The sequence below is a fragment of the Podarcis muralis genome, chromosome 3 (assembly GCF_964188315.1).
Source record: "Podarcis muralis chromosome 3, rPodMur119.hap1.1, whole genome shotgun sequence".
In the NCBI taxonomy this organism is placed as follows: Eukaryota; Metazoa; Chordata; class Lepidosauria; order Squamata; family Lacertidae; genus Podarcis; species Podarcis muralis.
In genome coordinates this window covers 37,246,454-37,267,732 of record NC_135657.1, presented here as the reverse complement: position 1 = coordinate 37,267,732, position 21,279 = coordinate 37,246,454, and the positions used below count along the sequence as shown (strand labels likewise).

The 21,279-nt window shown below is 39.0% G+C and overlaps 1 protein-coding gene across 1 annotated transcript in view; it reads left to right on the top strand.

Annotated features, from left to right (window-relative positions):
* ZFAND3 (zinc finger AN1-type containing 3) overlaps nucleotides 1-21,279 on the top strand; it is a 135,945-nt gene that overhangs the window by 36,121 nt on the left and 78,545 nt on the right. Inside the window, exons 2-3 of the mRNA XM_028724390.2 lie at nucleotides 5,386-5,426; nucleotides 7,864-7,890. Of these exons, the coding sequence (XP_028580223.1) occupies nucleotides 5,386-5,426; nucleotides 7,864-7,890 (68 nt within the window). The remainder of the gene's footprint in view (nucleotides 1-5,385; nucleotides 5,427-7,863; nucleotides 7,891-21,279) is intronic.

The window sequence follows — 21,279 nt, the reverse complement described above, 5'->3', positions numbered from 1 at the left end:
AGCCCACCTGCCTAAACATTCAAAAATTAATAAGGTATGGCCTATCTTGTTCCTTCCCTGGGCTTATGTCTTGCAGAGAGAAGAATTTGAATATCCTCACAAGGATATTTCGTCATGACTTAGTCAGCACAACCCTCTGATAGAAAAGTTGCACATAGTGGCCATAAACCCACAGAAACTAAAACAGCAAGGAGTCCTGTTGCACCTCAGAGATAAAATACCTTCTTTATAGCAATAAGGTTTTGTGGACTAGTGTTCACTTTACCAGGTGCACGGAATATTATCCATGGGTTGGCAGGTACATCTACACAATAGCCAAATTGAAAGGAAATGCAATAAATTCCATGTTGGTTGGGTTAAGTCTTATGTATACAAAACAATTCATTATTATCACAAAAGTGTTAATTTTAAGTCCACAAAAGCTTGCACGATAATAAAGTTATTGGACTCTTGTAATACGTTTAGAGACTATATTTTTGCTGCCACAGGCTAACATGGGTGCTCCTCTGGAAATTGTGGAAGGCACCAGCTAAGCTTCATGGTGAATAATTTCTTCCCTTGGTATCAGTGGTACTTGGTAGTGGTTAGCTTTTGCTGGACCTGGACTTGGTAGCATGTGGGAACTACAGTATACAGTAATAAGGTACATATTCCAGTGATCTGGTTTGCTAAGCCAAACCATGAATTAGCACAAAAATGTGAGCTTATTGGCTCTTGGAAGACATGATCGCAGCTGCTTTACTCCTTTTCACTTGTTTTGTTGTTGTGCTGCACTCAGCTAAGCTTAGTTCTGCCAGACAAACTGCAAGTTGTAACCCTAGGACAAACTTTGGTTACAGTTCGTGGTTAGTCTGGAGAGAGCTAAACCAGAATCCTGAACCTGGATGTCACAGCAAGTCGTAGAATCATAGCAGGAGAAAACAAGCTTGCTTCATTTTCCATGTGACAGGCCTTTAGGTATTTGAAGATGGCTATCATATCTCCTATGGGATGTGGGTGGCGCTGTGGTCTAAACCACTGAGCCTCTTGGGCTTGCCAATCAGAAGGTTAGAGGTGCAAATCCCCGTGACGGGGTGAGTTCCCGTTGCTCGGTCCCAGCTCCTGCCAACCTAGCAGTTCAAAAGCACGCTAAAAAGTGCAAGTAGATAAATAGGTACCACTCCGGCGGGAAGGTAAACAGCATTTCCGTGTGGTGCTCTGGTTCGGTGTTCCGTTGTGCCAGAAACGGCTTAGTCGTGCTGGCCACATGACCCAGAAAAACTGTCTGCGGACAAACGCCGGCTCCCTCGGCCTGTAAAGCAAGATGAGCGCCACAACCCCAGAGTTGTCTGTGACTGGACTTAACTGTCAGGAGACCTTTACCTTTATCATATCTCCTCTCTCTCCTGTTTTCCAGGCTAAACAAGTCAGATCATGGCTTAGCTCAGCAGAAAAGAGGAACAAATTGGTTGCATCCTCCTGTCCAACAGCTTGCATGTTCTCACTAAGCTATGGTTTGCTTTAGCATGATGTGTGAATCAGGCTACTGTGCAAAAAAACCTCTGTTGATATATAATGCAGAAAATTATGCCATTTAGTATCATCATTTCTTTGATAGGAAGGGAGCACAAGCAATTGGAATGCCATTAAAAGTTCCTGGTTCATGAAAGCATTTCATAAAAAGATTTAATACTACTACATAAATGCAAGGCTTTAGAAGTACAAATGCTTCAGTAACTATTTTTTTCTGAGGCCTAGTTGTTAGGTTGCTGATGAATGGGCAAATCTGTGTCTGGACTTGGAGACTGAGGGAGGAATTCAACACCAAGCTGTTAACAAATGTTCCATCTGTGCAGCATATCAGCTTGCCAGATGGAACGATCCCACCTTCCTTCTCCATGTGTTATTCTGGGTTTCTCCTGACCCCCCCCCCTCCTGAGCTTATTTCAGGGGGTGCACAGGGGGAGTGGAGAAGCCCCTTGTAAAAGCAGAAACCCTTGTGTAGAGCTTCAACTGATGGAGTTCATTAGGAGAATCCTGCTCTATATGTCTAGACAAAGGCTTAGAACTATCCTCTCTGACACCTTTTGTAACATGTAGGATGTTATTGTATGGAGGGAACAATTAATAGTTATTTATCTGAATATTATAGACTGTAGATATTATAGCTGTGTATAATATAAATAATTTTATAATATAAATATTATAAAATATTGTAAAATAATAATACAAATAAGACAGAGTAAAATCGTTTTCTTAATTTGGTTACCTCTTTAGTATTTTATTCTTGTTCTTTTTATTATAACAGCTTCTGTAAGCTTTGAAAATCAAGAAAACACATTTTTTGAAAAACAAACAAACCCCAAAGTCTCCAAATAAGGAGTCCATACCTGAAATTCAGATAGTGCAGTCTAGGTTTATCATATCGTCTGCTGCTTTGAGAACTAGGATTATTTTTAGATGTAAGAAGGTAAACAGCAAACAATTTATGTTCAGCTGAGAGTTATGATAATGGCTGAGATATTGTAGAGTACTAGAGATTGCTAGCAGTATGGTGGCGCTAAAGCACACTTCAAAAAATAGCAATTGTCTCCAGTTGATAGGTCCAGCGAAAGGCAAGCAATGTATAAATACTATTTTCCATCATGAAAATGTCACTGAGCTCTGGTATGAATATTGTAGGTTACCTTCAACAAAAATGTAGTGTACCTATTCTTGATATACTTGTACATCACTTTACATAAAGCCATTAGTGTGCAAATATTTCTGGAACTGGAGTCCATTACCCTACCCTTTTTCTCTGTGACTTGAAAATTAACCTATTCTTTTGCTTCATGGTGTCTTATTTGTTTCCTTACTGTTTGTTTCCTTGTACTTACATAATGATTGACTTTTGAAACTCAGTCAACAGCGTTTAAACTATTCTTTGCCTTAAAAGATGACACAAAAGCTGTTGTTTTTTCAAGAATTGATAGCCCTGTTATTAAACACATACACAATGTCTGTCTTGCAATTTTGGTACCAGAATATGAATATTTGAAAAAATTCTATGGAGACTTCAAATTGAAACTAGCCTACCTTCTTAATGCTCAAACAAAGTTGAAAATATCTCTGTCTGAACCATTTAAACTCTGCATCTTCCTTTTTTAGCTGGTCCTGAGATTTAATGGCTTCTCGGGGAAGCTGCAGCTTACTGAATTACTTCAAACAATCTAACTTCCAAGCAAATGGCACAAAAGTGCAGCATACTAACAATGCAGGTGTTGACTTAGCCTGCTGGTTTAATTTTTGTGATTTTTCCTCAAGGTAGATAATCTGTGCAAGTTGTTGGCACAGAGTGTTTGTACTGCTTGAGTGGAATAAGCACATAGAAACTTTGAAGGTCTATGCTTGATTTTAATATTCAAACTGAGGCGTGTGTGTTCCTTATGGCACTTAGAAATGTTATGTTTAATGCTCCTTTGTTTCACTTTGTGCTGTGGTAGGTAAATAGTATCACTGGGTTTCCTGCACACAGCAGCAGGCAAAGTGTTTGATTGAGAAGTAGGGTGGTGTAGGAGTTGGAAACTTCCATTGGCCCAGTTCTCTGAGGTAATCTGCTACGGTTACCTTGTTCAACCTACATTTTACCAGCCTTAATGGAATCAAGATACGCTATGTCCACAGCATTCCCCTGATCCATCAAACTTGTAACTCCATAAAAAAAGAAGAAATTAGATTTGTTTGGCATGACTTATTTTTGAAAAACCCATGCTGGGTCTTAGTAATCACAGCATCCTTTGCTAAGTGCTCACAGATGGACTGTTTAATTATTTGTTCTAGGACTTTTTCTGGTATCGTTGTCAAGCTCACCAGTCTTAGTTACCCGTGTCTTCTCCACACACACTCTTTTTGAAGGTGGGGACAACATTTCCCCGCCTCCAGGCTGCAGGGACATCACCTATTCTCCATTAATTCTCAAAGATTATAGACAGAGGCTCTGAGATTAAATCCTCAAGCTCCTTTAGTATCATTGGGAGCAGCTCATTAAGTGCATCAGGTTGTTTACATTCATTTAAAGTAGCTAGGTCTTCCCTCACCACCTCTTTTCCTATCTTGCACTGCAGTTCCCTTATTGCATTGTTTATTCTGTTCTCACCAAGTTCAGCACTGCTTTCCTTTTGGGTGATGCCTCCCACTTTTCTTTCTTGTTGGAATTGTATGCATTTGTGCCTTCAGTATTTCACCTTTAAGAAACTTCCATCCATTTTTGGATTCCCTTAGCTTTGAGTATTTCTGACCATAGGAGTTCACCCAGTAGTTCCTTAAGCTTTTTGAAACTGGTCTTCTTAAAAGTCCAGACTGCATGTGTGACTACACTTCGCTTTCCCTTGCCTCTGCATCACAAAACCCAAGAGGATATGATCACTTCATCAATTAGATCTTCTCTGTTGGTAAAGGCCAAGTGCAAGATATATGGCTCCTTTGTTGCTTCTTCCTTCTTCTGGGAAATGAAATTATCAGTGAGGCAAGGGAGGAATTTGTTGGACCTTACATTCTTGGCAGAGTTTGAGTTCCAAAAGATGGGGCAGTTGAAGTCTCCCATGACTCCAATATCTCTCCTTTTAAAGTGTTTGGTAATCTGTTGTTTAGTATGTTGAATATTTGGTAATTTGTCTGGATCTGCTCCACAGTTCCTACTAGGAAAGTGATGGGAAGAATACAAGGTTGTTACCAAAGCCTTCTTACCCAGTAGAAGTACTTCTTGCCCAGTAACAGCCCTTGTGCTGCCTGATGAGATTTCAGAAGTCCATCTACATTTTCAATCTTAAATTATCTTTGGTTGTAAGGGTGAGAGATGAGTTTCATTTTAAAAGAAATGTTACAGAAGAAAGTCATGGAGATATTTACTGTAGCGGTTAAAATGGAAGCTCTGAATTAGAAGACAACATTGGTCTGTTTCAGAGAGAGAGGCTCCTCCAGTAGCGTTGAGACTAAGTAGTATATGTTTACTTGGAGAGTATATCTATTCCTTATTGGGTTTTGGTAGGGGATTAGTGTAATTGAACTGTTCTCTTCTGAACTATAACATTTCCCCACTTCCGCCTTTCAGATACAAATGGATTTGAACTATAGATACTAATGTTGTGTTGCTTGTTGTGGTGCTAGGTAGTGATACATCACATCTGTGGAGAGTTGTAACATTCAAGTGAAATAATTAGTCTTTCTGTCATGTGTCGCTGAAAAGTGTATTTATGAAGACGATTTGGCTACTTTTATTTTTCTCCAACAGAGCACAACTATTTACTTCAGCAGTTGTTTACTTTTATTCTTGTTCTAGTCTGTCTCTCTCCCCCCTAAATAAAATAAACCGGTACTAACTACCAACAGAAATATTAAGCTCTCCTTTTTCCCCTCTTACTCCAGGTCCAGCAAGACTATGAATCTCTGTTCCAAATGCTTTGCTGGTAAGTGGAATGTAAAGGTTTGGTTTTGAGATCTCTCTCTCTCTCTCTCTCTCTCTCTCTCTCTCTCTCTCTCTCCTTTTTAAAATAGGCAATCTAAAGCACATAGTTGGCATCCCCCTTGGAGTTTATGTGTGGGTGTCTGTTTCTTAGTGTGTGTGCATGAAATCAGATTCTCCTCACTCCGGTGCTTCATTTATTTGCTCAAGTTTGTTGAAACAATCTCCAGTGTGTATAAAAGCAAGAGCCTCTTGCGTACAGGCACCAATCAAGCCTTCACTCAGCAAAGTTTACAGAACTCTGGAATGCCCTTGAACTAGACAACTCCTGTCAAAGCTACTCACATTAAGAGTTCAGATTGCAGTTTTAGAATTTCTAGTTCAATAGAGCAGGCTTTAATTATGTTAATTGGAACTAAGAATTGTGTTTGTAGCTCCAGTACTGGATGGGAAAATATTTCTGTTCCACCTGTAAGTCTCTAGCAATAGAAATATATTTAACTATATTGTCTAATGGTGGAAAATAACTCAATTTCCAACCTACAGCTTTGTTGCCTATAATCTCTTGTTGCTATATAAAGTGCTTTTTACCGTGTTTCATTTTGTCCTCTCATAACAGTAGTCACTATTATCCGCGTTTTACAAATGGAGGGCAAAGGCAAAGAGACAGACAGATACTTGCTCAGACGTGTGCAATACTGCAGTTGAGCAAGATTGTGAATTCTGTTCTTGTTGGTCTCATCCAGCCCTCTGACCTCTTTAAGTCTGACCTCTAATTTGGAGCAGAGATTCTTAGTTCCCATGTTCTGCAGCCCTGTAACAGTATAATCATATGACCAGTGGAAATAAACCATTATAGAATTCTGTGGATTGACATACATAATGTAATATATCTACAAGCTAAGTCACTCTTGGCAAGTCCCATTATGTAAAGTGGGGGAAAGAGTGGTGTAATTTAAAGAGAGGTTGTGAGGATAAATGAATGAGATGAGTACTGTAAAACCTTTGAGTACACAAAATGCAGTCTGCAATAGAAGAAAGTAGTAATAGTAGTACCACCAATTGAATGAACAAAGCCCTTTGTTGTGCCTTTGCTGCTTTTAAGTTACTAGGCTGTTGTAACAAAGTGCTCTTGAGATATTTAGCTTTTGCTGCTCTTGTTACAGTATCAGAATTACAAGGTAGCACTATATTAGTAGGAACACTTTTGTAGATAAGTCTATAGTTGAATTTGGTTGTGTAATTACGAGTGTTGATTTTTAGAATGTTGAAGTATTTCAGAGGCATGCACAAGATATCAGCTATTTCTCAAAGAAAGAAAATATGTCAAAGAACCATGACAGATTAAATATTAGGGTCATTGTTTTGTTTAAAATAGGCAGGAGCAGCAGAGACCATAGATTTCCATTGAGATATAACCACACTTTTTATCTCTGCAGGAGATAGGCAACTTGGAGTATGCAAAGAGTAACATCCTATAAAACTCCATCACCCAATATTGGATATTTTGTAGCAGAAGCCATAAGCCTTAACAATTTAGCCTTGGAACTAAAGCAAATTTTATGAAATGCACTTAATATTTATTACTATTTATTAAAATACCTCAACCGGTAGAGCATGAGACTCTTAAGCCTCATGGTCATGGATTCAAGCTCCATGTTGGGCAAAAAGATTCCTTTATTGCAGGGGTTGGGGTAGATGACCCTTGAGGTCCCTTCCAGCTGTGATTCTGTGAAATATATATCCCATCCTTCTTCCCAAAGAAGTCCAGGGTGGGTGTAGCCCACAGATGCTTATGCTACAATAAATTTGCCTACCTTTTAAAGCCCTACGTATTCCTTTTCCGGCAAAACCAGATTCAGACAGACACCATTTTACATGTTGTCCATGTTTACATGTAACAATAAGTTATGAACCTTTACTTAATAAACTCTGCTAGTGTAGACAGCTGGATCACTTCCTATTTGCTCATTCCTTTAGGCTAGTGAATAAACAAGCCACAAAAGGGTCAGCTTAGTGCTGTGTCCAAACCCAGGATTGTGGTCTTTTTTTACACTATCAGAGAGTTAAGCGTAAACGTTTAGTGCAAATATAATGTGGCTGCCTAAATGCCAATTGTGTTCCATCATCATATTGTGTAAGAAGTCCTCTGATAGTATTATGACCGGCATTTTGCCTCTGAGACTTGAAAACAAGTTAATGTAGCACCCTGGGATTTTAGCCAGGCCACTTAAATAAGAAAAATGTTCAACTTTAATACAATGTAGAAGGTTAAAGGAATGATGGGCTTTACTTCTCATCTACTGAAACACTCTAAAATGGGTATTTTTATAGTGTAATTTTTCGTGTTTACATTTAATTAGAATATTGCAAACTGAATGTATAAAGGAAAACCTGAGAGTTCTTGATTTTCACTTCATTTTCTTTCTCTTTTTTTTTAGAAAAAAGAAATCCACACAATGAAACAGGTTAGTAAACCAACAAAATTAATTGAAATCCTGTAAAACAATTGTGCTATCCATGTCCATTGGACAGCCCAACACCCTTTGCTCCAGATCATAGAAATATGTAAATGATTAGGTCAAGTGAGTTACACAAAAAGTGGTTGTTTTAATCCTTCATGCTAATTTTCCCATATTTCAGATTTATTGTGATCTCATGCATTCTATGGGGCTAGGGAATATGCCTAATTGTCCTGAGGATTTGCTGTACAGCACTCATGGGACAATCTCTTAAGACTGGAGTAGGTAGGAAAAAGGAGAACTCAGGAAACTGGTTTCAGATTTTTGAAATAGCAAGTAATAAGCGACAAGATCAAATGCTGCTTGGCAACCCCGTTTAACTTGCTGTAAACAGTAGGGGCTCAGCATCCAAATAAAGGAAATAATGTAAAGTTTTACGTAGATTTGTATTAGAGTATTGGTGGCACAGGTGGTAAGGTTTTGATGTCTGGCTGCTGGAAGTGCCTGTTTGAGACCCTTCTCAACACCTACTAAATTGCTTAGTTGTGTCACTTTAATAAGGTGCAGCTGGAGTGGCAGATCTTCTCACCATAAACTGCTAACCTAAGAGGTTTACATTTTTTGTGTTAAATTTTCATACTGCCCTTCAGCCATGGATCTCAGGGTGGTTCACAACATGAAAATACAAGATAAAAAACACAAAATATATACCGGTAATAAAAGCAGGAAGAAAAACTAACCAACCAACCCCCACACTCCCCATTATTCTATTATAATTTATTATGCTTACACAGTTATAAAAATAAATTGCAGTTGATGCAGTTTCAGATTAGTGAATTGAACCTAAATCTTTGCCCTTACTCTTTTTACTTTATTGCCTTTTCCTTGTATTCATTGGGCACTATCTGTTCTGCAGAACACGTATTTGTGCTTATGTAATGGAACTTCCTCCAGTCTTTTCTGAGGTTCCCACAACCCTCCGGAACAGATTTGGGAAGGGCATGGGGTGTGGTGGGGAGATAGGAGTTCTGTTGTTCGAGTGTCGATCTTTATACGGACAGAAGTTAGTTGGATAGTGCCCACTGCAGCCTTCAGGTAAATATTTAGTCTTGTTTTGCATTAACTGAAGTACTGAACCTGATAGAGCAATTTGGTTACTACAACAGACACCCTACATAATAGTATGTAGAGACAGGGTGTGTGGAGTGATGGGAAAGTTTTAAATGTGCTTCCTGAGTTACTAAGCAATTGCCCCATACAGGCTCCCTGCATCTTGTAGGTTATCATAAAGGGGAAACAGATAAGAGTGCTATACTCTCCCCACCCCACCCCCAATTCTCCAAATCTGGACTCTTTAGCCCAGCTACTTATGATGTGATGAACAACAGTAAGGCTGAGAGAAATGTTTCTTTCCTTTACTCTGAAGGAATGGGAAGCGGAGGGGGACAAGTGGAGATGACAAAAGACTAAAAGGGAACAGACCTACTGTCTTTCCAAACTATTTCCGAGTCACAGCAGTAGATTCTGAAAAATATGCTAATGTGTTCATTGAAAATATTTTATAACTGTGATGGTTAATTAAGCAGCTTAAAGCTACTGCATCTCCAGCGGATCTTTTCTTTGTCAGTTGTTAATAGATTACACACACACACACACACACACACACACACACACACACTTTATCAATGTTTAATTGTTTTTTAAAAATATTTTTTGTGTTTTTAACAGCTTTTTTTTGCTGCAGTCCACCTTAGGTCTCTGTCAGGAAGAAAGGCAGGATATAAAGTGTTGTTGTTGTTGTTGTTGCTACTACACCAACAACAACACAGTTTTTTGACCACAAACTGAGTAAGGAGAGGCATTTAAAGTAGAAACTGAGGGCATTCTCAATTTAAAAAGTGACACATTATAAACACTGGAGAAGGGAGAAAGTAGTTCTGTAAGATGATTAAAGGGAGAACAATTCATTTATTGTGCCGTGAACCTTCATAGGCAAGTCTTTCAATTTGTACGAAGCTTCAGTAATTTTTAATGTTTCAGTTTGTGCCTTCTGATGTACAAAATGCTTTGAGATCATTGCTCCTTTCAGTTGCCTTATGAAGTAGATCACTATTGTTGTTGCTCTAAGACATTGGTTTCTGAGGCCTGAGGGATTGTAAGACATTTTTCCAGCGAGTCTATAGTGTGCAGAGATAAAAGCCCCATACCTGATCCACTGGTTGATACTTGATAGCAAGACTTTTTTATCCATACTGCTACATAATAGGAGTATGCATTGCAGCTGCACAGCATGCCCTAAAATAGTAAGCCTGAATAATGTGATTGATTTGCTTTGAGCTACATCATGAAATCTTCCCTTTCGGCCAGCTGTTCTGGCAAGTTAAAATAATATCAAATATAAACAAATTCTACAAGATAGAAGAAAACATTATTGTTGACAGTGGAGCGAGTTTAAATGCTTTATTCCAGAATAGATTTTTATTTCGGCACCTTGGCTTTTTTTATATTAGTTTATGTATGTCTGCGACAAGAAAATAGAATATAACTGTGCGCTAAATGGAATCTCTCCTGTAAAGTGGGTTTACTTAAATCAAAATTGTCTTGGTTTTATCTTCACTATAGGTTTAGAAAACTATAAAAGCTGCTTTAGTGCCCAATCATTATGCTTCAGATTAGTGCTTCACCTCTCTTTGTGGCAGGTTGAAGGACTCAACGTGTCATTTTATGGGCTTATCAAATTGGCTCATTAAGTGACTAAAGGCATCATTCTCTTCTTTAATAGAAGAACTTTGTGCGCTCTCTCATCTCTTCCACCTCACCCTGCCACCTGACTCCTGAATTGTTTTTAGATTCACAGTGCTCCCTGCTGCTGGTACAAGAATCTAGAACTGTGTAGGACTTTATTTTCATCTATCACTTTAACAGGCTCTATTCAAAAACCAAATGAGGGTGTGTTACGGAGATAATGTGAAGCTATTGTTTAACCTACATACAAGCTTGACTCTCTTGGCCCTGGCACTAGAGTCTTAAGTTTCAACAATGCTATCCACTGCAATGCAAATATAGCACAATTTGCCCTGTTAATGTTTCCTTAAGAATTTCCAAATACTGGCAATTTGAATATTTCAGATCTCCCATTCTATATTGAAATTTAGTAGCCGGCTGTCAGCGGAAAGAAATTTCCAGATGCACAATAGCAGAGTAGGACGTGCTTGCATTCCATGAAAGGGGGAGTTGTGCTCTGAGCTGTCTGTTCAAGAACATCCTCTTGTGAATAGGAGGGCTGCAGTACAATTTCTCCTGCATTAAAGCCTGATAGAAGTTGGCACCTCAATTTGTGTTTCTCCATTAGGCCAGTGCTTTGTGGTGTATTTTAACAGCATTCAGGCTTGCCTTTATAGCCGTAGCCTGTTGAGTGTCTAGTGCAAGACTGTTGCTGAAGTCATTCTCCGACTAGCATTGTGAAGCTGGCAGTACTCTATGTTCCTGTCTGTTTTATACGGAACTGATTTAGCATGCTTTTAAAAATGTTAGCAGCATAACTATTGCTTTAAATGGTAATAAATGTACCCCATAGCTGTATATGTGTAGATAACAGATCCATCTTTCCACTGTTCTCAAAATGTATGTAGGTCTTTAAAATATCCAAAATGCTTACATTATATAGCTGACTTGTTGTGCTTTGCTCACAAATTAACATTTTTAGATCAGGGGAAGGGAACAAGTGGACCTTCAGGTATTGTTGGGCTCCCATTAGCCCCAGGCAGCAATGGCCAGGGATAATGAGAGTTATAGTCTGACATCATCTAGAGGGCGCCACATTACCCACCCCTGTTTTAGATTAACAATTGAGTTACAACAGTGCAGAATGAGAAGTTGAGAGGGGGTGAGTATATTCCAAATCTGATTATAAAATCTATTTAAAGTAATACCTCTGGTCATCACATTCGGTTCCCGGATGGATTACAAAATGGAGATAATAAAGCCACACAATAAAAACAGCCAGCATATAAAACCAGAGCAGTCAGCAAGAGTTTAAAATGCAGAAAAATACTTTAAAAGCCTGAGAGACTAAAAAGTGTTTTGCCTAGCACCAAAAATGAAGAAATGTTGGTGCCAAGTAAATGTCCCTGAGGATGGTGGTGCATTGATTGAGTGCCATAGCCAGAAGGGCTCTCTAGTTGGCATATGCTTCAGGTCTAATAAGGGAGAAAGAGACAGGGTGATATCTTAGGGTTACAGGATATAGGTTGAAAACATTCCTTCAACTACTTAGATTCCAACTATTAAAAAGGAGAGTTGGATCCAGTTACCCACGCCATGGATGGGTCCCCCTTTATTAACTTCCTTGAGAACCTGTGATATGTCGTTGGAATACCATATCAATATGGCTTAATCTAGGACATTTTAATTCTGTAAAATGTTACATATTTACTGTTAAATGGTAACTGTTGGATGCTAGCCATCCTAAAGGTCTGAATCCTGCTTTAGCTTTTTGACACTTCCCCATTCTGGTCCTTTGAATGCCTGGCAGACTTCACAAACCATCACTGAAGTTTTGTGGTCAAAGACATATGGAAAGCCTTTCACAAATATATGTGTGTGTGACGCTGTGCATTCTCCTCTCCAATTAAGTGTGTCTGATTTGTGTTATGACTTCGTAATAGTCTCGCTTCATACTTCTTAATATCGTGTTCTCAGTTCTTGACCATTAACCTTGCTCTGCGCAAGGCCTGCTGAAACATCATATCTAATTTAGTCCCCTGTGTGTGCATGTTCTCAGATGACTTAGTTGTGAAGAGACTTTTCTATGTTGACAGTGTGAAGGAAGCTAAGGGCTGGTCAGTATGATTTCTTTAGTTCATTATTATTATTATTATTATTATTATTATTATTTTGGTAGCACCTGTTCTCTTGTTGCATGTATGCTGACTGGAGTGGGACAGAAGGAATCTTCTCTTCTGTCCATGTTTAACAATTTAGTTGAATTATGGAAAAACTTGTCCTCTGTTTTCTGTATTTGCTCATTTGGAAACCTTGTATAGTTTATAAAGACACTAGTGATTTGTTCCCCAGCCTCCCTGTAGAGTTGGTTCCATATTACAATCTAATTCCACGTCCGTGTCGTGCACTCCTGAGCCGTTAATTTGTACATTTCGATGCAGTTTGTTTCATCGTGTTTTTGTAATCCAAACTGAATGTAACGAGCTGTGTGCTTTTGGGACCTTGCCTTGCCTTGCCAATTAGAACAAGTGGTTACTGAGAGAGAGTATGTTTTAAATAAAACATGGCACCGCTGAGTGGGATTAAAATCCTTTGGGAGTAAAAGGAACAGTTTAACTCTTTCTCTTCAAAAAGGAGACCAACCTATGAGAGAGTGAATTTCAAAATGCCAATAATACATTCCTTTTTTGAAGGGTAGCCAAATTCATCCTTTCTTATTGTCATAATGTTTGTCATTAGAAACATGCATTATTCAGAGTTGTTTGTGGTTTATAGAAATAGAGTACAATGCTCCATGTCTTCAAGGCTTCTGCTAATTGATAGCAAGCGGGGTGGGTGGGCGAAAGACAAGAATTACCTAAACACCCTCTTTCTTTATTGCTCTCCCGACTTAGAATGACAAGCAATTAAAATACTAACCTTGATAGACCTAGAATCATTGTGGCCTCCAAGAATTATGGTGAGAAGATTAATTTAACTTGTTGCTGGCATTAATTGGCTTGTAATGAGCACTGGCCTCCTGTGAACACTTTCAAAATAAGAAGGTCATACTGAACTGCTAATAAACCCTGTTATAGGTGGGGTAGGAGGTGGCCCAAGGTGCCATCATTTCAATTCAGTAAGTATACCATTCTCAACAAATTTCTTGACTGTTACATAGTATTGTTTGTCAAGACGGAGATATATATATATCTATACAGGACTTCAGGGGGTGTATCTTCCGTGCTGACTTCTTGCAGCATTGCCAGAAACTAGCCACTGGTGTCTTGTGTACATTATGATTCACCAAAAAACAAACTTACCTCTTGAGAATGGTAGAAAGTGTCAAAGAATTACTCAAGGATACACAGAGTAAAATAGAAACCATTTATTTTCTTGTAAGCTCTGTTTACCTCAGGACAAAGTTGTTTCCAGTGAAACAATATGAACCATATTTCTTCTTTACTTCGATAATGGTTAGTAGGTCTTAGGCCTTGCCCTCTTCCCGGAGTTGTTTATCTTCTTCTAAAAGGAAGACACAGGCAGTGTACTTGGAGGCAATGCCTTTTGTGGGTTACCTTTAAAGCACAAAAATGCAGTTCATTTCTGTATAGCCCATCACCCATTGTATTCCTGACATGATTGTGACTGCATCTTTCTTCTTATTTGTTAAACTGTAATGGACACTCCTGGCTTTATGTATAATGTAAAATGATGACCCCAAATGCCATTTACCCACTTCGTTTTAGGGGCCCTATAACACACTATGCAGAGGCAAAGCCTGGTTTGTTAGAGTAATGCACACAGGCAAGTACAAATTAAGTCATATTAATTTAAAAACCTGCTTTCTGATCTCTCAAACATTTTTTTCTCCATGTGTGGAAGGTGCCTAACTGGAATTCACAAGTTTGAGTTCAGATACTGGAATATAAGAAGTACAGTGGTACCTCGGGTTACATACGCTTCAGGTTACAGACTCCGCTAACCCAGAAATATTACCTTGGGTTAAGAACTTTGCTTCAGGATGAGAACAGAAATTGTGCTCCATCAGCGCGGCAGCAGCAGGAGGCCCCATTAGCTAAAGTGGTGCTTCAGGTTAAGAACAGTTTCAGGTTAAGTACGGACCTCCGGAATGAATTAAGTACTTAACCCGAGGTACCACTGTAGTGCCTTTGACTGCAATTGGTGTTCATAAGTGATGTACGAAAGACACATTGAGGCCTTTCCTCCAGCTGACCATAGGCATTATTAAGGAATGTAGGTGAGATGTTGTTTCTTTCTGAGCGTGTTTGTGTGTGAGAGAGATGGGGGGGGGGTAGTTTGCAACTTCAGAACAAATATCTAAAATTGTGCTAAAAAGCAGTTACGTAGGAAGGAAACCAGGACACTGCTTTAGGAGATGAGTTGCTGGATGCGCCAATAGTTCACTACACAGTGCATTACACTCTTCAGGTCATGTGCTTGCAAAAGCATGAAAAACTGTTGCCAGGTCAGGGCAGTATCATAGCAGAGCATTTGTCACTTCAGGAATAAAATTTGAATTCCCTGCTTCTGTTTCCCTCTTGTGGTGCTTCTTACAAGAGCAGCAAAACACCTATCTGATAACCTATATGCATTTCCGCTCCCCCCAAAGTGACTGGCTGAGAAATTATCTTGAAGATAATAACCAGGCAGTGGTGCTTTCTGAAGTATATGTTTATAAATCTCCCAATAGTGTGGGCTTAGTTAACAATTTTAATGCAGCTTTTCTGAGCATGTTTGCTATTCATTGTCTTAACTACAAACCTCATTGATGTATTGTGTAGTTTGATCCATAAAGAGAATTTCAGGATCTTTTTAAGAATATGTTTTTATGCAGCTAGCATCTTAAATTGACTAACTCCCTTAAAAAGAAATATGCAATACTTCACATTCACTAGTCTATGCTCGAAAGCAAGTTCCTTCTGAATTTTGTCTTTATTATGCCAATTCTAAAGTTTAGTTACATCAATTATGAATTGATATTATTTAGCCCCATTCCTTTGAATGCAAGTTCTCTAATATTGCAATATATATATCAAGTATATAGTTAATACTGCCTCTACCTTCTTTCATGTTCATATCTGGCAAATGTGAGATGTCCTGAATTATACTAACCAATATTAGTTTTATTACAGTTATGTAACTCCCTTAGCTTCAGTATTGTAGCTCACAAGCAGAGACCACCACTCATGTCTCAGGGAACTCAATTGATCCGTTTATTGTTTGGTTAATAACACTGTCATTTTCTTGGATACCACAGAGTTAGGCACTTACTAAAAAGAGATCAATTGCCAAAATAAGGAGCAATGCTCTGTACATGAGTTCCTTTCTAAAAGAGCACTATGAAGGTGGCAGTGCTGTGTCCTCTCTTTAAGAGGGCATACTTGGACCCAGAAGTGTTTAACAACTATTGCCCATGTCATGGAATTTGAATCAAGTAGTATTCATCCTTGCTCATGCCACATCACCAATAATAAAGATTCTGGAATTGGCCCTTCATTACCATTGATGCAGAATTGTTCTTTGATACACAACTAGATCGTGTTGTCTCAGCAATAGTGACTGCATGATAGTTTCATAATACGTGTGTGTGTATTTTGTTAACGACACTATTTCTTTTCAGATTTTGTTGGAAATGCAGGTTTTGACTTTACTTGGTTTTGCTGTTTCATCTTATTGCAGCCTGTTTTGATGTCATTAGACTCAATGGAGGACAGTGAAGAGACTGTGCTTCAATAACCTGATTACCTTATTCGTTACACAGATGAATTACTAACTGTTGATTCATTTGCCATTTGCGATCCATGGAAAGGGATAGGATTGCATATTCTGGCAGCGTTATGCAGTGTAAAATGATGTAGCGATATTAAGGCAAGCCGTAGAATGTTTATATACATACCAGAAGAAAGTATATTTGGTATTAAACGGAGAAGTGGCTAAACTTTGCTTTGCCACGTGTTAGCAACCTGATGCGCTGTTGTTGCTGTTTTAATTAAACCTACAGTCTTACCAGATTTCTGGCTGAAATTTTCCAGAAGTAGTTTAATTCAGTGCCCTTCCCTTCAACCACGACTCTGCATTTTTGGGTGCATAAGACACTTTAGAGATTATGACCTTAAAAAAACACCAAAAAGCTCAGAAGCAACATGGGCTGGAAGCTTAGAATGGAAATAGTTCTAATTAAAGAGCAACATATGGCCTTATTCAAGAGTAAAAAGCTTTTGATAATAGTTCTGAGGGTTTAAAAGTCAAATTAAATATGCATAGTCGATCAGTTTTTGTTGATTTGCATAATGCATAGCAAGGACTGCTTCACTGTATACATTAGGACTTTCTGTCTAAACACAAAATGTTACAAAATTACTGGCCTTGCTTCAAATACTGAAGACAATTGTATTTTAATGCTTACATTTTTACTTTCTATATTTAGCATGTTTAATTTTAATAATGCCTATAGCCATTGTGTTGGCTCCCACGGATGAAACTTTTATATGCTGACCCTAAAGGCAAGCATGCTTAGGAAGTAATATTGCAGTTTAACTCATATTTAGCGCTACCAGTGGCTTCACAACTACACACATATAAAAGTGATGCATTTCCTACCCAGCATTCTTACGAATGTATCTGTTGGTCCTATCACCCACAGCTGTGTGAATCAGCCCTTTAGCTTTCTGTAGCTTATTATATCTAACTAGTAGTTTTATGCAGCACAAGAGACTCTTCTCAAACATAAATATACCATTATGAAAATAGGCTTGAGGGCCTTCAGATACTGTTTGACAATTAGATGTTAAGACCCCTATAGTATTTATTTTTAAATGATCCCTTGTTTTTTCCAGAAATGCTGCTTCCAGGTGTGTGTGTATAATCAATAACCCTCTTTTTATACCATCAGTGGTTGAAGGCTACTGCTGTTGTCTGATATAAGCACCTCTCTGTGTAACATAACTATAAGCAGTAGACTTTGCTAAGAAGTCATAGTCTACAGTGGTACCTCGGGTTACGGACACTTCATGTTACAGACACTTCAGGTTACAGACTCTGCTAACCCAGAAATAGTGCTTCAGGTTAAGAACTTTGCTTCAGGATGAGAACAGAAATCGTGCTCTGGCGGCACGGCGGCAGCGGGAGGCCCCATTAGCTAAAGTGGTGTCTCAGGTTAAGAACAGTTTCAGGTTAAGAACGGGCCTCCAGAACGAATTAAGTTCTTAACCTGACTGTATACAGTACAGTCATACCTTGGAAATCAAATGGAATCTGTTCCGGAAGTCCGTTCGTTTTCCAAAACGTTCGGAAACCAAAGCGTGGCTTCTGATTCCTGCATCCAATTGGAAGCCACGCCGGACGTTCAGCTTCTGAAAATCATTCGAAAACCATAACACTCACTTCTGGGTTTCGATCGTTCAGGAGCCAATTTGTTCAGGAGCCAAGACATTTGAGATCCAACGTACGGCTGTAGCTTGATTTTATGATGATCTTGTCCAAGGCTTTCTGCCTTAAATATGTACATACCACACTGAGTTGCTTTCTGAGAGTGGTGTGGCGAAAGCAACCTCTCAGTTCAAGGCAGGCTCTCCAAAAGCATTCATCACCTCTCTTAAAATCTGGCTTCCTCATCACTTATTTGCGTATTTCTTTATTTGCTACATTTGCATCTTACCTTTCCTGCAAGATATTCAAGTGTCTTCCATACTCTCCTGCCCTTCATTTTATCCTCTCAGCAACCATGTGAGGGAGGTCAGGCTAGAAGTGTGTGACTGGTCCAAAGCTGCCATGTGAGAGTTTCATGGCTGAGTAGGATTTTGAATCCCTGGCGCAACTTACTCAAAAGCTCCTTAAATCACAGTAATGGGCATGGCACAGCCAAGGGAGGGCAGGGAGGGGCAGCTGCCCCCAATCAATAAAACCAATAAAAATACATAGCACTGAGGTTCTGCCCCCACAACAAATTGCTTCCCCCCAGTAAAAGGCCTGCCCCCTAACAAAAATCCTGGCTTACGCCCATGTTGCTCAGTGTAACGATTTTAATCTGATCACCTTTTCCCCCTCTGTGTTTACATTTGAATAAAAAGTAAATAGCACAGTAGTAGTAGGCAGCTTTTCATTCTGGGCACCAAGAGCCCATCAATCCATCTCACAAACCATCTCACAACAGGTATGCCACCTAGTTATTGCTGTTCTTTCCATTAATGCATAAGGCAAATCTCCTTTCCATCTGGGTTCTTACAGCAGCCTGATACCCCTTTTCTTGTGACCTCACCATGCAATTGATTTGACACCGTCTGATCTGCTAGTGTGAGGCAGGTATGAGATTTCCAAGGGAATTGGGCAAGACGTGGCTCAGAGGGCTTATGGCAGGGAGTGAAAGCTACTGGGGCATCTGGTAGGACTGCTTATTCCTTTCCCTTCTGAGTTGCAGATGTCTTTTGAACGTGTTTGGAACAGTTCACAGCCAATGAAGACACTGTCCTTTTGCCAGCTGAGGCAAGGTTTATGTTGCCTTAGAGAAGGCTGCTTCTGGCACATACTGTTCTGGTATCTGTTGACAATTAGAAGCTAAAACCTCTGTAGTTGCACTCCAATGGCTTTCTTGGCACTTAGACTAATATTTTTCCTTGATAAAAATGAATTTGTCTTCTGAATTGTACCTGTTGATCTGAAGCAAATGGAAAATGTTCTGCGTGAAGTCTCAACCTTTTACCTTTCTGATTTTTCCTGCTGACTGTAAACTGAAATTATTGTTGTTAAAAGAAATTCTCTCCTGTGTAAGTTAATATTGGATTGTACAGAAAAGGTATTAACAGGCTCTCAGATGTGCCCTGCCCTATTAGCAAGAATATACAGTGATACAAAAATGAATTTGTCAAGAGTTTTATAGCTCTATGATCTATGGTACAATATTAATCCTGCTGCAGTGTTATTAAGTCATTTTTCATCTCCCCTCAAATTAATGTTGACGTTCTATTACTGGAATTGTTCTTGTCCCCAGATTAAAACAAAAAAGGAAAAAATCTTCCCTGCTAGAATATTAAAATTAATTGTAGTATAAGCAGGGCCTTGCTTGAAGTAGAATCCTCCTACAAAGATTATAGTGTGAATTTATTTCTGTACTTTGTGCTTGCTTTATTGCATGAAGAAATTGCTGTCTTACACCATCAAGGGTATGAGGCATGAGAGTGGTGGAGGACATATTACAAATGTTCAGGTTAAGAGATCTTTTATATTATTGTCCATGTCAGATCTAGGTAACCTAGCTGTTAATACTTTCATCTTTAAAGAACGTAGTGTAAGCAGAGTAACTTTGATTGTGTGTTCGCGCGCCACAGTTTCCTTCTTTTTACCTTCAAGTTTTCTTAATGTCATGCATATGACAACACTCTTTGACTAGAAGAGGGTGGGGTTTTTTTGGCTCTTTTGTTTATTTGCAACTTGATCAGCCTTGCTGTTCAAACATACATTGGCACTGCCATGAAAGCTTGGATTGCACCTTGTTCCAGTAGTGAGATGCATGCCAGTCGTCTGAAACTAGATCTATGGCTGGCATCCAAAGAACAACTTTAGGCATGCCTCATGTTTTATTTAAACAGCAGGTCCTTATGCCATAAAACAGATTTTTGAAACTCTCCTCTGGTTCAATGTGAGTGCTACATGGCATGAAAGCCAAAAGCCCTTTAGACACACACAATGAGTTGTGCATTACATTACGAGTTGTGCATTACATTTCTTTGGACCTTGGCCTGTGTGAGTATTGTATAGTTACTATCCTATGTTATGTGCCTGTCATGGATGAGAACATTCAGCCCATGGCTGCACATCTGGGTGGTCTTCACATGAAGTGAATAGAAAGTTAGAAGTGAAGGGAAACCCACCCCAACCTTTATAAGTTGAAGTGAATCTAGACTTGCTACTGTCAGCTACAAGCTGTAGCAAATAGGCTGATGGATGTTGACCTCAGGTCCAACTTAAGTGGCTAGATAGCAGGCCACTTGATCTATTCTTTGCAGATTTTGGAATGTCTTTTTAAATGTGTTTGTCACCTGATTAAAGAAACTTAGATTTATTATATGACCTCTTAATGTATTAAATTTGAAAAAACACAATAGTTGAACAATGAGAAAAAATAAATATTTGTATTTAATTTGACTTTATTTAGAATATTCATTTCCTGCCTTTCAACAAAATTCTTAGGGTAGCTAACACTCAAATACATGAATAAAAATACAAAGAAGGCAAAATATCAAAAATACAGGATAAAAATGCAAATTCCTAGAAATGGAAGTAGCCTCAAATCCCATGACAAAGATAAACTTTAGGTGGATAATATATTTTAGGCATGGGGGAATGAAAAGCTGTTCAACTGAATCCAAAAAGATATCAAGGAAGATGCTAGGTGACCCTCCTTGAAGAGGGCATTCCAACCATTCAAAATGTTCTCCCCCAAAGCCACCTGCATTTCCCTTGGCAAGGGGGCACATAGAGAAGAGCTCTCAAATTCTAGAAAGATGCATGTGGAAACAGACAATCCTTTAAGGTGGGATGAGGAACATGTGTCACAACAGATATGGCTGCATTTCAGCTCCCATCAACTCCAGACAGCATGCCCCAATGATCAGGGGTGATAAGACATCTGGAGGAACACAGGTTCCCCACTCCTGCTTTAAGGTGACCTGG